This window comes from Vulpes lagopus, chromosome 19 (assembly GCF_018345385.1).
Source record: "Vulpes lagopus strain Blue_001 chromosome 19, ASM1834538v1, whole genome shotgun sequence".
NCBI classification, from domain to species: Eukaryota; Metazoa; Chordata; class Mammalia; order Carnivora; family Canidae; genus Vulpes; species Vulpes lagopus.
The window spans coordinates 52,263,371-52,276,895 of NC_054842.1; the positions used below are offsets into that span (position 1 = coordinate 52,263,371).

Sequence of the window (13,525 nt, forward strand, 5' to 3'; positions counted from 1 at the left end):
TAATAAAAACTCATCTTAATTTAAATGGTTATTTGGTAAAGAAAATTCGTAACTGGGCCGCCTGGGTGGCTCAGCGGTTTAGCGCCGCCTTCAGTCCAGGGCGTGATCCTGGAGACCCGGGATCGAGTCCCACGTCGGGCTCCCTGCATGGAGCCTGCTTCTCCCGCTACCTGTGTCTCTGCCTCTGCCTCTCTCTCTCTGTGTCTCTCATAAATAAATAAAATCTTTAACAACAACAACAAAAAATTCATAGCTGTCTAAAGATGAAAACAAGGAAGGAAAGAAAAGCCAGAAATAGGAAAACTTAGGTGATTGTTTTTCAATTATGTATAATACTTTAATGGAAATATACATGTATACATACAGATATTGATATGTTATATATAATGTATATGTGTGGATATTTAAATATGTATGTATGCACATTTATATTGTTTACATATGTACAATTTCAAAGTCATAGTATTTTGAAGCTGGAAAGGGTAATGGTGATTTTTTAACTAGGGCAATTTCATTTTTCAGTGAGGAAACTGGCTTAGATTCACTACTGATTTACTGAAAGTTTCAAAATCAAGTGTTTCCAATATTTTTTTAACTTAGAATATTAGAACTTAGAATATTAGAATATCTTGGAGGTTCAGAACTATAGTTAACCGCTAATTCTGGCTCTAGGTAAATAGCTTAGAATTTTGAATTTAGTCCTGACAGCAGTTTTCAAGTAGTATTGTGTTAGAGTCAGGGAGGGGATGGCTCATGTGACCGTTCTGAAAACAAAACTGTAATTTAACATATTGCTTTGTTTATAATACTAACTTATTTTGAATAAATATTAAAGCATGACATTTTTATTTGATCCATTAGCTGTTTGTCTTAACCGTTATATAGGATGGATCTTGCTTTTATGTGACACTGAAAGATAGCTAATAACTATTTTAGTAAAATAAATGAGATTGCATATGAGTCTCTAAAGGCTAACTTTAAGACAAGTAAGCTTCTTTCAATTAAGTTATTTCTAGGTATAGAAACCTTAAGTTCTATTTCTCTATACTAAATATACAAACATTACTACCACAGCCATATAGAAAATAGTGTAAAGAAAAAAAAGCTACCCAGTTTTCATCACTTAAATATTATCACTTGTTTTCATTTTTGTTCTTAGTCATATGTACACACATACAGACACACACGCATGTATATATACATATATATGTATTTTTTTAAAGGGGTGGAGTGGCAGAGGGAGGGGGGAGAGAGAGAATCTTAAGCACGCACAGGCTACATGCCCAGCACAGAGCGTGACATAGGGCTCGATCTCACAACCCTGAGATCATGACCTGAGCAAAAATCAAGAGTTGGACACTTAATCGACTGAGCCCCTGGGTGCCCTATATAGGTACATATTACCTTAAATTGAGGTCTCTGTAGATATGGTTTTAATAATGTTCTAATGGATATCTTCATGAGCATAGATTCCTTTTAAGAAAAACTTCGCAGATATATTCTTAGAAGTAGGATTGCTTTGTCAAAAAAACAACATTTTTATGACTTTTTAAATTGCTTAATTGCCTTCTGGAAGGATTATACTGTCACTTTATATAGGAACTAGCAGTGTGCAGAGTTGACAGACTTCACAATAACCTTACCAACTTTAGTACTTAAGTGAACATTTCCTCCCTCAGATTTCACCAGTGAAATGATGATACTGCATTGTTTCACTTTGTACTTCATCGATGGCTAACGAGGTTTTAATCATTTAAATTTAGAATTTTTAGTTAGAAAAATATAACTCTGAAAGATAGTAAGATACTTTTTATATATAAGGAATGTGACAATGAAGGATTAGTGGCTGATCCCTAACCTAAATCAGGTATTATAAAACTAATGATAAGTGCAACTTAAAATATAAGAAAGTTATAATGAGCAGTTCTTAGGATTGAATCTTTTGAGAGGCATTTGAAAAAATTTGGACAAATTTAAACCGTTCATAAGCTGTAAAATCAGTTAATTGATAATCCTGGAAGGCTATATCTTAGAGCTATTTCTTTTGTCAAATAAGCCAGGTACATTTAAAGTTTTACTTTAGACAAGACTTTATAAATTTTTACGAAGTTCTATAAAAATTATTATGTTAAATTTCATGCATTATGCCATTATGCTAGAACTAATTTTCTTTGAATTTAAACCTAGAGAAATGGGACGCCGGTCATCAGATACTGAAGAAGAAAGCAGAAGCAAGAGAAAAAAGAAACACCGTAGACGGTCATCTTCAAGTAGTTCTTCAGATAGTAGAACATATAGCCGAAAGAAAAGTGGAAGGAAATCAAGATCAAAATCAAGATCTTGGTCCAGAGATCTTCAGCCTCGCTCTCATTCATATGATAGAAGGTGATTTTCATAATTTTTACTTATATAGCAATGAGAGTAACATTCTTTAGAGTATATATGTTTTTGTACTTTAAGTTTTTCTGGGTAAAACATTTTCTTTTGATAGTTATATGTTTATGAGGGTTAAGTCCCAACCCAAAAGTTTCTTTTTTAATTTTTTAATTTTTGAGTTATGTTATATTGAGTATGAGTATGTTACTTGAGTATGTTATATTACTTTCAGATATACAATTGAATTATATGACACGTTTATACGTTATGCTCTGTTCACAAGTGTAGCTCCCATCTGTCCCATTACATCACCATTGCAGTATCATTGACTGTATTCCCTGTGCTCTCCTTTTTATTCCTGTGCCTTACCCATTTCATGACTGGAGGTCTGTATCCCCCTTTCTACTTCACCCACTGGGCCCAACCCCTCCCTCCCCCAAAGGTTTTCCTTTTGGCAAGGCCCAGTGCATGGGTCTAGTATCTTCTTCCTTTGTCTGTTCTTTGTAGATGTAGATATAAACTGCTATAGTTCTCATAACATATTATCTGATAATATTTGGAAGGATTGTATAATACTGAGCACCTCTAATGTCTTAATTAGTAGCTGATCCAGTTACTAAATTAGGAATTCGTCATCTGATTCTTCATTTTATCTCTATTTTCTTCTAGGAAGGATTGAGAAATAGTAAAAATGAGATAATTCTTTAGAATCTAGATGATTTTAATACTCATAAAAATTTTTTTATAGCTATGATACTTGATTATATTTTATTTCAGACGCAGGCATCGATCAAGCAGTAGCTCTTCTTATGGCTCTAGAAGAAAACGAAGTCGAAGTCGTTCAAGGGGTCGAGGGAAATCCTATAGAGTTCAGAGATCTAGGTCAAAAAGCAGAACAAGAAGGTATGGCATATCAGATATTTATTGCTTTGTAATAGACAATTTCCAAATTTTGTGATCTAAAGCAACAATCTCTTACAGCCTCATGATTTTATGATTTCGAATGAGTTCAGTTGTCAGTTCTAGTCTCACCTGGGGTCACTCATCCTCATTGGCTTCTCATTTTCCAGTAGGCAGAACTGGGCTTTTTCACATGATAGAGGAAATTTTTGAAGACTGTAAGTGAAGAACCTATAAAATCTTTCAAGATCTTGCCTCAGTGTGTTATTGTTATGGAATGAGTTGTGTCCCCTCATAAATTTGTCTGTTGAAGCCCCAGCCCCAATTTAACTACATATATATGGGGATCCCTGGGTGGCGCAGCGGTTTGGCGCCTGCCTTTGGCCCAGGGCGCGATCCTGGAGACCCGGGATCGAATCCCACGTCAGGCTCCCGGTGCATGGAGCCTGCTTCTCCCTCTGCCTGTGTCTCTGCCTCTCTCTCTTTCTCTCTGTATGACTATCATAAATAAATTAAAAAACAAAACAAAACAAAAAAAAAAAACAAAAATAACTACATATATATGTGTGTATATATACATATATATGTATATATATATGTATTTTTAAAGATTTTATTTGTTTATTCATGAGAGACACAGGCAGAGGGAGAAGCAGGCTCCTTGTGAGGAGCCTGAAGTGAAACTCGATCCCAGGATCCTGGGATCATGACCGGAGCCAAAGGCAGATGCTCAACCACTGAGCCACCCAGGTGCCTCTAACTATATTTGAAGGTAGGGTCGTTATGGAGGTATTTGAGATTAAATGAGGTCATAAGGGTGGAGCTTTAATCCTGTAGGGCTGGTGGCCTTCTAAGAAGAGGAAGAGAGAGATTTTTCTCTTTGTGTGTGCATGCAGAGGAAAGGCCATGTGAAGACACAGTGAAAAGGTGGGGTAAATATCCACCTTTTCATCCAGGAAGGCAGTGATTACCAGGAGCCAGATCAGCTGGCATCTTCATTTTGGACTTCTAGCCTCCAGAACCATGAAAAGTAAATTTCCATTGTTTAAACTGTCCAGTCTGTAGTATTTTCTTATTGTAGCTGGAACAGACTAATACACAGCTAGACTAATACACTACAGACTCATACTGCACCTGTGTTTTCTTGCTGTGCTCAAGAGTCGATAATGAAGAGAATAGCCTATCTGAAGTCAGTTGTACGTTTGGGCAGTGGTAGAAAATTTGGTTGAATAGAATGGGGACTATGGTATTGATGGACTTGATAAAAGTAGGCTTTCAGAAATTTTTGAAGATTTTTGAGCAGAAAAATGTTAGGATTAAAAGCACTTTAGGCAATTTCTTTTCTCTGCTTCGTTCTTCATACCTGTATTAGGCTCTGCTTGTGGGGTATATTAGGCTGGTTTTGTTATTTAGGCACAGAATTTTATAAATCACTGAATCTGAAGTTGGATGACAGCAGTTTATGTTTAAATGTTTAGCTTTCTGGCCTTGGTGTTATTTGGCCTCAGCCTCCTGTCGTTTTGTCATACTCCATGGATAAGCCACTCTGGTGTTACATGTCCCTGAGTTGCTAGCTTTGTTTCTTTGAACATGCTCTTTCTTCCACTTTCTTGCAGTATCTACCCTTTAATGTTTAGTTCGACTTAACCTTTAGTTCTTTCTCAGTCCTTTTTTGATTTTGTACCTTTTCACTCCCAGGTCAAATTTAATCCCTCCTTTTTGACCCCCCCATCACATATAGTTCCTGATTTTTAACACTTGTATTTTGAATATTATCTTTCGTTATTCTCATATAATATAAATTCTTGCAGGAGGATCCTCTTATTACCTAGCAAAATGCCTTGCTTAGTAAACGTGCCTTGATTTAAATGAATGTTTAATTGGGGAAATGAAGTTGGGTAGAATGCTTGGTTTTGTAGCAAGAAAAGTTTTATTGTTTTATTGATTTGTAGAAGGAAAGCTTTATTTTGGATGTATTGATTTGTCTAAAAAGAGGCTGATTACCAGAAAACAATTTCAATTGAAGTTTCCCATCAGTGGGAACAAAAGTAATAATACATACTTTTTATGGTCTTTTTTAGTTTATAAAGTGTTTTCACGTAAACTCCCATGTATTTTCAGTCATTTATAGTTTGATTTCAAGCATCAGTGTTTTAATGGAGGGAACTTTGGTAACCTTTGGAAGGGCTTGGGGATTGAGGATGCTGTCCTTGATTATTTTGACTTGAAGCATGGCAGCTGGTTGTTTGCTCAGAAGTCACTGGAAATTTTAGGTGCTCTTTCACTTTGTAGCACTGCAGTGGGTGATTCTCAAGATACTCACCTGGAAGCTGTTTTTCTGCCCAGTTACCTACCTTGGTCTCCAAAGGGAAATCTGGAAATACTAATTTCTTTTCCTTTGCAGTGCAAGGAAGACCTTAAAACGTGTATCAGTGCTGTCTAGTCAATGACCAAATATCTAGCACATACACATTTTGTAGTTTGGGTTTTGTAACTCTGTCAGGGTGCCATGCATGGTAATACTTTTATTCTGTATATCAGAAAACAAGTTCAGAGATTTATTCAAAACTTCCCTAGTTCACTTTTTACTTCATTACAGCTAGTTTCCTCAAAGTGTAGGTTCCTTTGTTTTTGTTTATATTTCATTTTAAGTTTTTTTTATCTCCCTAAATTCAAAAATTTTATTTGTCCTCCCCTTTATTTTATTATTTTATTTTTTAAAATATATTTATTTATTTTTATTAATGTCTGCACCCAACATGGGCCTGGTACTCATGAGCCTGGAACCAGGAGTTGCATGCTCCATTGACTGGGCCAGCCAGGTGCCCCTCCCGCCCTTATTTTAGTAGGTGAAACATTTTTTTTTTTTAAGATTTTATTTATTTATTCATGAGACACACACACACACAGAGAAGCAGAGACACAGGCAGGGGGAGGAGCAGGCTCCATGCAGGGAGTCCGACGTGGGACTTGATGCTGGGTCTCCTGGATCACACCCCCGGCCGAAGACGGCACTAAACCGCCGAGCCACTGGGGCTGTCTAGTAGGTGAAACATTAATAAAGTTCCAACAGACACCACTATACTAAGAAGGTATATGCAGAGAAATAGCACTCCCCTTTCTCCTTTCATCTTGTTCGTAACCACTCTGTAGGTAACTTATCTTATTTGTGTTTTAGCTTTCCCCTCTTTCTTTTTAAACAAAGTAGTATTAATCTGTGGCATACTGTATTCTTTTGTACTTTGCTCTTTTTGTTGACTAATACACCTTGGAAAGCACTCCGTGTCCATCAATGGTAGTCTTTCTCATTTTTTTTATGGCTGCTTAGTTTCTCATTGTATGGCTGTATCCTAATTTGTTTAGTCTGTCTCCTAGTTATGGACATTAAGGAGACTTTCCAAATTTTGCAGTTACTAAAAAGCTGCCACGGATAACCTTGTACATAAATATTTTTGTATTGTCAGGTATATTTTCAGGGTAAACTCCTAGAAATAGGCTTGCTAGATAAAAAGGTAAATTTCTAGTTTTGATAGAAATTGCCAAATTCCTATCAGTAATATATGAGACTCCTGTTTCCTCACAGCCTCATCAATAGGATGTGTTGTCCTATTTAAACGTTTCTAATCTGATAGATGAAGAATGATTTTCTAGTGTAGTTTTGGTTTTCATTTCTTTTTATCATATGTGAGTTTGAATATATTTTTATGTTTGAGGGCTACTTTTCCTTTTTTGTGTGTGAATTTTCATGTCTTCGGGATTTTTGATATTCTTTAATTTTTTAAAAAGATTTATTTATTTATTTATTATTTATTTATTTATTTATTTATTTAAGTGAGACAGAAAGTGAGCAAGCAAACACACAGAGGGAGAGGGAGAAGCAGACTCCCTTCTGAGCAGGGAGCCCGATGTGGGGCTCGATCCCAGGACTCCGGGATCATGACCTGATCCAAAGGCAAACGCTTAACTGACTGAGCCACCCAAGCACCCCTTTTTTCTTTAATTTTTAAGAATTATTTACTAGGTAGATTAACCCTTTACTGGTAACACATAAGGCAAATATTTTCTCTTAGTTTTTCAGATGCCTTTTGGCTTTGTTCATGCTTATTTGTTGGCCGTGCAAAAGCTTTTTTATGTGGTCAAATTTATCACTCAGTGCATCTTTCCTTCCATTCCTCACATTCAGAATATAGAGAGATTCTTTCCTTAGACCCAGATAAAGAGGAATTCACTGATGTATTTTTCTAGCATACCTGTTTCATTTTTTACGTTTATGTCTTTCGTACATGTGGATTTATTCTTGTCAGTGATATGAGGTATGGATCTCTTGTTTTCTTTTTTCAATTGGCTATTGTCACATCACCATTTATTAAAAAGTGCATCTTTGCCCCAGTGATTTATGATGTCCTCTTTATTGATATACTAAATTCCATTATTACTTGGGTCTTTTTCTTGTCTATGCATATTCCACGGGTCTAATTTGCATTTATACACTAGTATCACATTTCTAACTATAGAAGCTTCACTGTGTGTATATACATGTATTTTTAGGGAGTTGAGGGAGAGGCCGAGGGAGAGAGAGAATCCCAGGCAGACTCCACAACCAGCTCAGAGCCTGATCTTGTGACCCTGAGATCATGACCTGAGCCAAAATCAAGTGAGTCATCTTAACCCACTGAGCCACCCAGACACGCCAGAAACTTCACAGTATACTTTAATGTTGAGTAGGGCTGAGTCCCCCTTTGACATTTAGCTTTTCTTTTTCAGTGTTCTTTTGGCCATTATTTTCATGTGAACTGTTTATTTTTTTCATATAAACTTTGATATTAACTCATTTAGGTCCATTAAAAAAGCTTTTTTGGTGCCTTTATTGGGAGTTTATTAAACTTATAAATTATGGAGAACTGACATCTTTATCATGTTGAGTTGTTCAAAGAGCAGAGGGATGATTTTTCATTTGTTGTAGGCAAGGCGTTTTGCAATTCAGGAGTATTTTTAAAGTTTTTCTTGTATAAACCTTGCTTTTTTTTTTTTTTTTTTTCCTCCAAATTAGCTCAGCATTATTATGTCCTTTACAAAGCTGTGTATTTTTTTTTTTAAACACAATGTTACATTAGTCTGTACAACATAGGGAATCCACAAATTTATGTTATGCCAGGCTCCCCACAAATGTAGCTATCATCTGACTATTACAATACTGTTGACCCTGTGCTGTACCTTTCATCCCCATGAAGTATTCATTCCATAACTGGAAGCCGGTACCTCTCACTCCTTTTCATCCATTTTGCCCCTCCCTCAACCCTCTCCCCTTTGGCAAACATCAGTTTGTTCTCTGTATTTATGGGTTTACTTCTGCTTTTTTATGTTTTTTTTTTTTTTTTAATTCCTCATAAAAGTGAAATCAAATGGTATTTGTCTTTGATTTATTTCACTTAGCATAATACCCTCTAGGTCTTGCAAATGGCAGGATCTCATTCTTTTTTTTTTACGGCTGAGTAATATCCTTTTGTTTGTGTGTGTGTGTGTGTGTGTATACATATATGATACTTTTATTATTAATTTTTTGAGGAAATTGCATAGTTTTCCAGTGACTGTATTAGTCTGCATTCCCTCATGCATGCAATAGTGCATGAGGGTTTCCTTTTCTCTACATCCTTGCCAATCTTATTTCTTGTCTTTCGATTCTAGTCATTCTGACAGGCATGAAGTGATATCTTAATGCGGTTTTGATGTACATTTCTTTGTTGGTGAATGATGTTGAGCATCTTTTCATGTGTCTTTTGGCCATGTGTATGTCTTCTTTTAGAAAACTGAATCCTCTTGCTCATTTATTAATTGGATTATTTACATGCGTGTTTGTGTGTGTATGTTTCAGTGTTGAGTTGTAGAAGTTTATAGATTTTGAATATTGTCTCTTATCAAATATATTATTTGCAAGTATCTTCTCTCATTCAGTAGTTTACCTTCTTGTTGATGGTTTCCTTCACAGTGCAAGAGCTTTTTATTTTGGTGTAATCCCAAAAGTTTACTTTTGCTTTTGTTTCTCTTCCTTGAGAAGACTTTTGCTAATAAGGCTGATGTTAAATTATTGCCTATGTTTTCTTCAAGGAGTTTTATGGTTTCAGTTCTCACATCTAGGCCTATAATACATTTTAATTTTGTGTATAGTATAAGAAGGTGGTCCCATTTCATTTTTTTGCATGTAGCTGTCTAGTTTTCCTAACACCATTTGTTGGAAAGACTGTCTTTTCACCACTGTATATTCTTCCCTCCCTTGTCATGGATTAAAGCATATAATCATGGGTTTATTTCTGGGCTCTATTTTGTTCCATTGATATATGTGTCTGTTTTTGTGCTAGTACCATACTCTTTTGATTACTATAGTTTTGTAGAATATATTGAAATCAGGGATTGTGATACTTTTAGTTGATTTTTCCCCCTCCAGATTGCGTTGGCTCATTAGGGTCTTTTGTAATTCCATACAAATTTTTAAGATTGTTTGTTCTAGTTCTGTGAAAAAATTTGTTGGTGTTTTGATAGGGGTTGCATTAAATCTGTAGATTGCTTTGGGTAGTATGGTCGTTTTGACAATATTTGTTCCAATTCATGAGCATGGAATACCTGTTTGTGTCATCTTCAGTCTTTCATCAGTGTTTTATAGTTTTTAGAGTATAGGTCTTTTTACTTCTTTGGTTATGTTTATTCTTAGTGCAATTGTAAATGGGATTATTTTTCATTTCTTTCTGCTACTTCATTATTAGTGTATAGAAATGAAACAGGTTTTTGATATTAACTTTGCATCCTGAGACTTTATTAAATTGACTTATTCTAGTAGTTTTTTGGTGGAGTCTTTAGGGTTTTCTATATATAGTGTCATGTCATCTCAAATAGTGACAGCTTTACATCTTCCTTACCAATTTGGATGCCTTTTATTTCTTTTTCTGATTTTGCTGTGGCTAGGACTTCGACTACTATGTTGAATAGAAGTGGTAAGAGTGGGCTTCTTTGTCTTGTACCTGATCTTAGGGGACAAGCTCTCAGTTTCTTAGTTTTTCACCACTCAGTATGATGTTAGTTTTGGGGTTTTCATATATGGCCTTTCTTAGGTTGAGGTATATTCCATCTAAACCTACTTTGTTGGGGGGTTTTATCATGAATGAATGTTATACTTTGTAAAATGCTTTACTGCATCTATTGTGATCATCTGTTGTGATGATCATAGGGTTTTTATCCTTTCTCTTGTTAATGAGATATGTCACGTTGATCAATTTGTGAATATCAAACTGCCCTTACATCCCAGGAATAGATCCCATCCAATAATGGTGAATGATTTGTTTTTAATGTATTGTTGGATTTGGTTTGCTAATATGTTGTTGAGGGTTTTTGCAGCTATGTTCATGAGAGATAATTGCTTGTAGTTCTCTTTTTTTGTGATGCCTTTTTTTGGTGATGCCTTTATCTGGTTTTGGTATCAGGTAATGCTGGCCACATAGAATGAATTTGGAAGTTTTCCTTACTCTTCTGTTTTTGGAATAATTTGAGAAGAATAAGTATTAACTCTTCTTTAAGTGTTTGGTAGAGGTGGATCCCTGGGTGGCTCAGCGGTTTAGCGTCTGCCTTCGGCTCAGGGCATGATCCTGGAGTCCCCCGACCGAGTCCCACATCAGGCTCCCTGCATGGAGCCTGCTTCTCCCTCTGCCTGTGTCTCTGCCTCTCTCTCTCTGTGTCTCTCATGAATACATAAATAAAATCTTTAAAAAAAAATAAATGTTTGGTAGAATTTACCTGTGAAGCCATCTTGTCCTGGACTTTTTTGTCAGGAATTTTTTTTTTAAGATTTTATTTATGTATTCATGAGAGACACACAGAGAGAAAGAGATAGAGAGAGAGGCAGAGACACAGGCAGAGGGAGAAGCAGGCTCCATGCAGGGAGCTCGACACGGGACTCAATCCCCAGTCTCCAGGATCATGCCCTGGGCTGAAGGCAGACGCTAAACTGCTGAGCCACGAGGGCTGCCCGTGTTTTTCAGGAATTTTTTGATTATCTTTTCAGTTTCATTACTAGCAATCAGTTTGCTCAGAATTTTTATTTCTTCCTGATTCAGTTTTGGGATGTTACGTTTCTAAGAATTTATCCATTTCTTCTAGGTTGCCCAGTTTGTCGGCATGTACTTTTTCATAGTATTATAACCCTTTGTATTTCTGAGTTGTAAGTTCTTATTTCTATTTTTTCATTTCTGATTTTGAGTTCCCTCTTTTTTTTTTTTTTATTTTGCTGAGTCTGGCTAAACATTTATCAATTTTGTTTATCTTTTTAAAGAACTACCTACTGGTTTTGTTGATCTCTTAATTATTTTAGTCTCTATTTTTGCTCCAATTGTTGTTCTTTCCTTCGTTCTACTGGCTTTGGTCTTTGCTTTTTGTTTTGTTTTGTCTTTTGTTAGCTCCTTTAGGTGTAATTTTAGGTTGTTTATTTCAGGTTTTTCTTGCTTCTTGACTTAGGTCCATATTACTATAATCTTCCCTCTTAGAACAACTTTTACTGCATCCCAAAGATTTTCAACCATTGTTTTCTGTTTTTTTTTCTTTTTTAAAGATTTCATTTATTTATTCATGAAAGACACAGAGAGAGAGAGGCAGAGATATAGGCATAGGAGGAAGCAGGGTCCATGCAAGGAGCCCAATTAGGACTTGAACCCAGGAATCCAGGATCACGCCCTGAGCCAAAGGTAGATGCTCAACAGCTGAGCTACCCAGGTGTCCCATCCATTGTGTTTTCATTTTAATTTGTCTGTATGTGTTTTTATTCCCTCTTTGATTTCTTGGTTCACCCATTCATTGTTTAGTAGCATGTTTTTTAATCTCCATCTATTTGTGTTCTTTCCAGATTTTCACTTGTGATTGATTTCTAGTTGCACAGTGTTGTGTTTTTGAAAACATGTATGTTATGATTTTCGTCTTTTTGAATTTATTCAGACTTGTGACCTAAAATGTGATCTGTTCTGCAGAATGTGCCATATATACTTGGAAAGAATGTGTATTCTACTGTTTAAGGATGGAGTGTTCTGAATATGTCAAGCCTGCCTGGTCTGACGTGTCATTCATAGCCACTGTTTCCTTGTTGACATCTGTCTGTATAGTCTATCCATCCATTGATGTAAGTAGGTGTTAAAGTCCTCTATGGTTATTGAATTACTGTCAGTTTCTTCCCTTATCTGTTCATAGTTTATATATTTTGGTGCTTCCATGTTGGGTACATAAATATTTACAATTGATATGTCTACTTGTTGGATTGTTCCCTTTATCATTGTGTAGTGGCCTTTTTTGTTTGTCTCTTAAAACATTATTTGTTTTAAAGTCTAATTTGTTAGTACTGTTACCCTAGCTTTCTTTTTGCTCCCATTTGCATGGTAGATGTTTATCTGACCCTTTATCTTCATAGGTCTTTAGTTCTGAAGTGAATCTTGGGTAGGCAGGATGTTGAGTCTTTTTTTTTTTAAATCCATTCTGTCACTATATGTCTTTTGATTGGAGCATTTAGTCCATTTACATTTAAAGTAATTATTGGTAGGTATGTACTTATTGCCAATTTGTTACTTATTTAGTGGTTGTTTCTATAGTTCCTCTGTTCCTTTCTCCTCCTTTTGCTCTCTTTTTTTATAGTGTGATGGTTTTCTGTAGGGTTATGCCTAGACTCCTTTTTCTGTATTTTTTGTGTATTTATTTTAGATGTTTGATGTGTAGTCACAATGAGGTTCATACATAACATCTTATGTATATATAGCAGTCTGTATTAAGTTGATGGTCACTTGAACCCATTCTAAAAGCACTAAATTTTTACTTCTCCTCCTTCCCTGTTTTATCTATATGAATTAATACTATACATCCTTTATTTTGTCAGTCCTTTGAGTGAGTTTTATAGATATAATTGATTTTATTGCTTCTGTACTTTGGACTCCATACTGATTTTTAAGCGATTAATCTATTACTTTTATTATATGTTTGTATTTACCTATGAAACTTTTTCTTTTCTAATTTTTCATGCCAAATGATAGCTTTTTCTTTCAAAGAATTGCCTTTAATGTTTCTTATAAGGCTGGTTTTAATGGTAATGAACTTGGACTTTTGTTTGGGAAATTCATTCTCTTTCCTATTCTGAATGATAATCTTGCCAGGTAGAGTATTCTTGGTTTCAGTTTTTTTTTTTTTTTTTTCTTTCTTTCAACACTTTGAATATATCATTGCCACTCCT

At 35.4% G+C, this 13,525-nt stretch overlaps 1 protein-coding gene across 1 annotated transcript in view; it reads left to right on the forward strand.

Moving 5' to 3' along the window:
* Positions 1–13,525, forward strand: part of RSRC1 (arginine and serine rich coiled-coil 1) — a 405,767-nt gene that overhangs the window by 9,110 nt on the left and 383,132 nt on the right. Inside the window, exons 3-4 of the mRNA XM_041733898.1 lie at positions 2,190–2,385; positions 3,154–3,279. Coding sequence (XP_041589832.1) covers positions 2,190–2,385; positions 3,154–3,279 — 322 coding nt within the window. The remainder of the gene's footprint in view (positions 1–2,189; positions 2,386–3,153; positions 3,280–13,525) is intronic.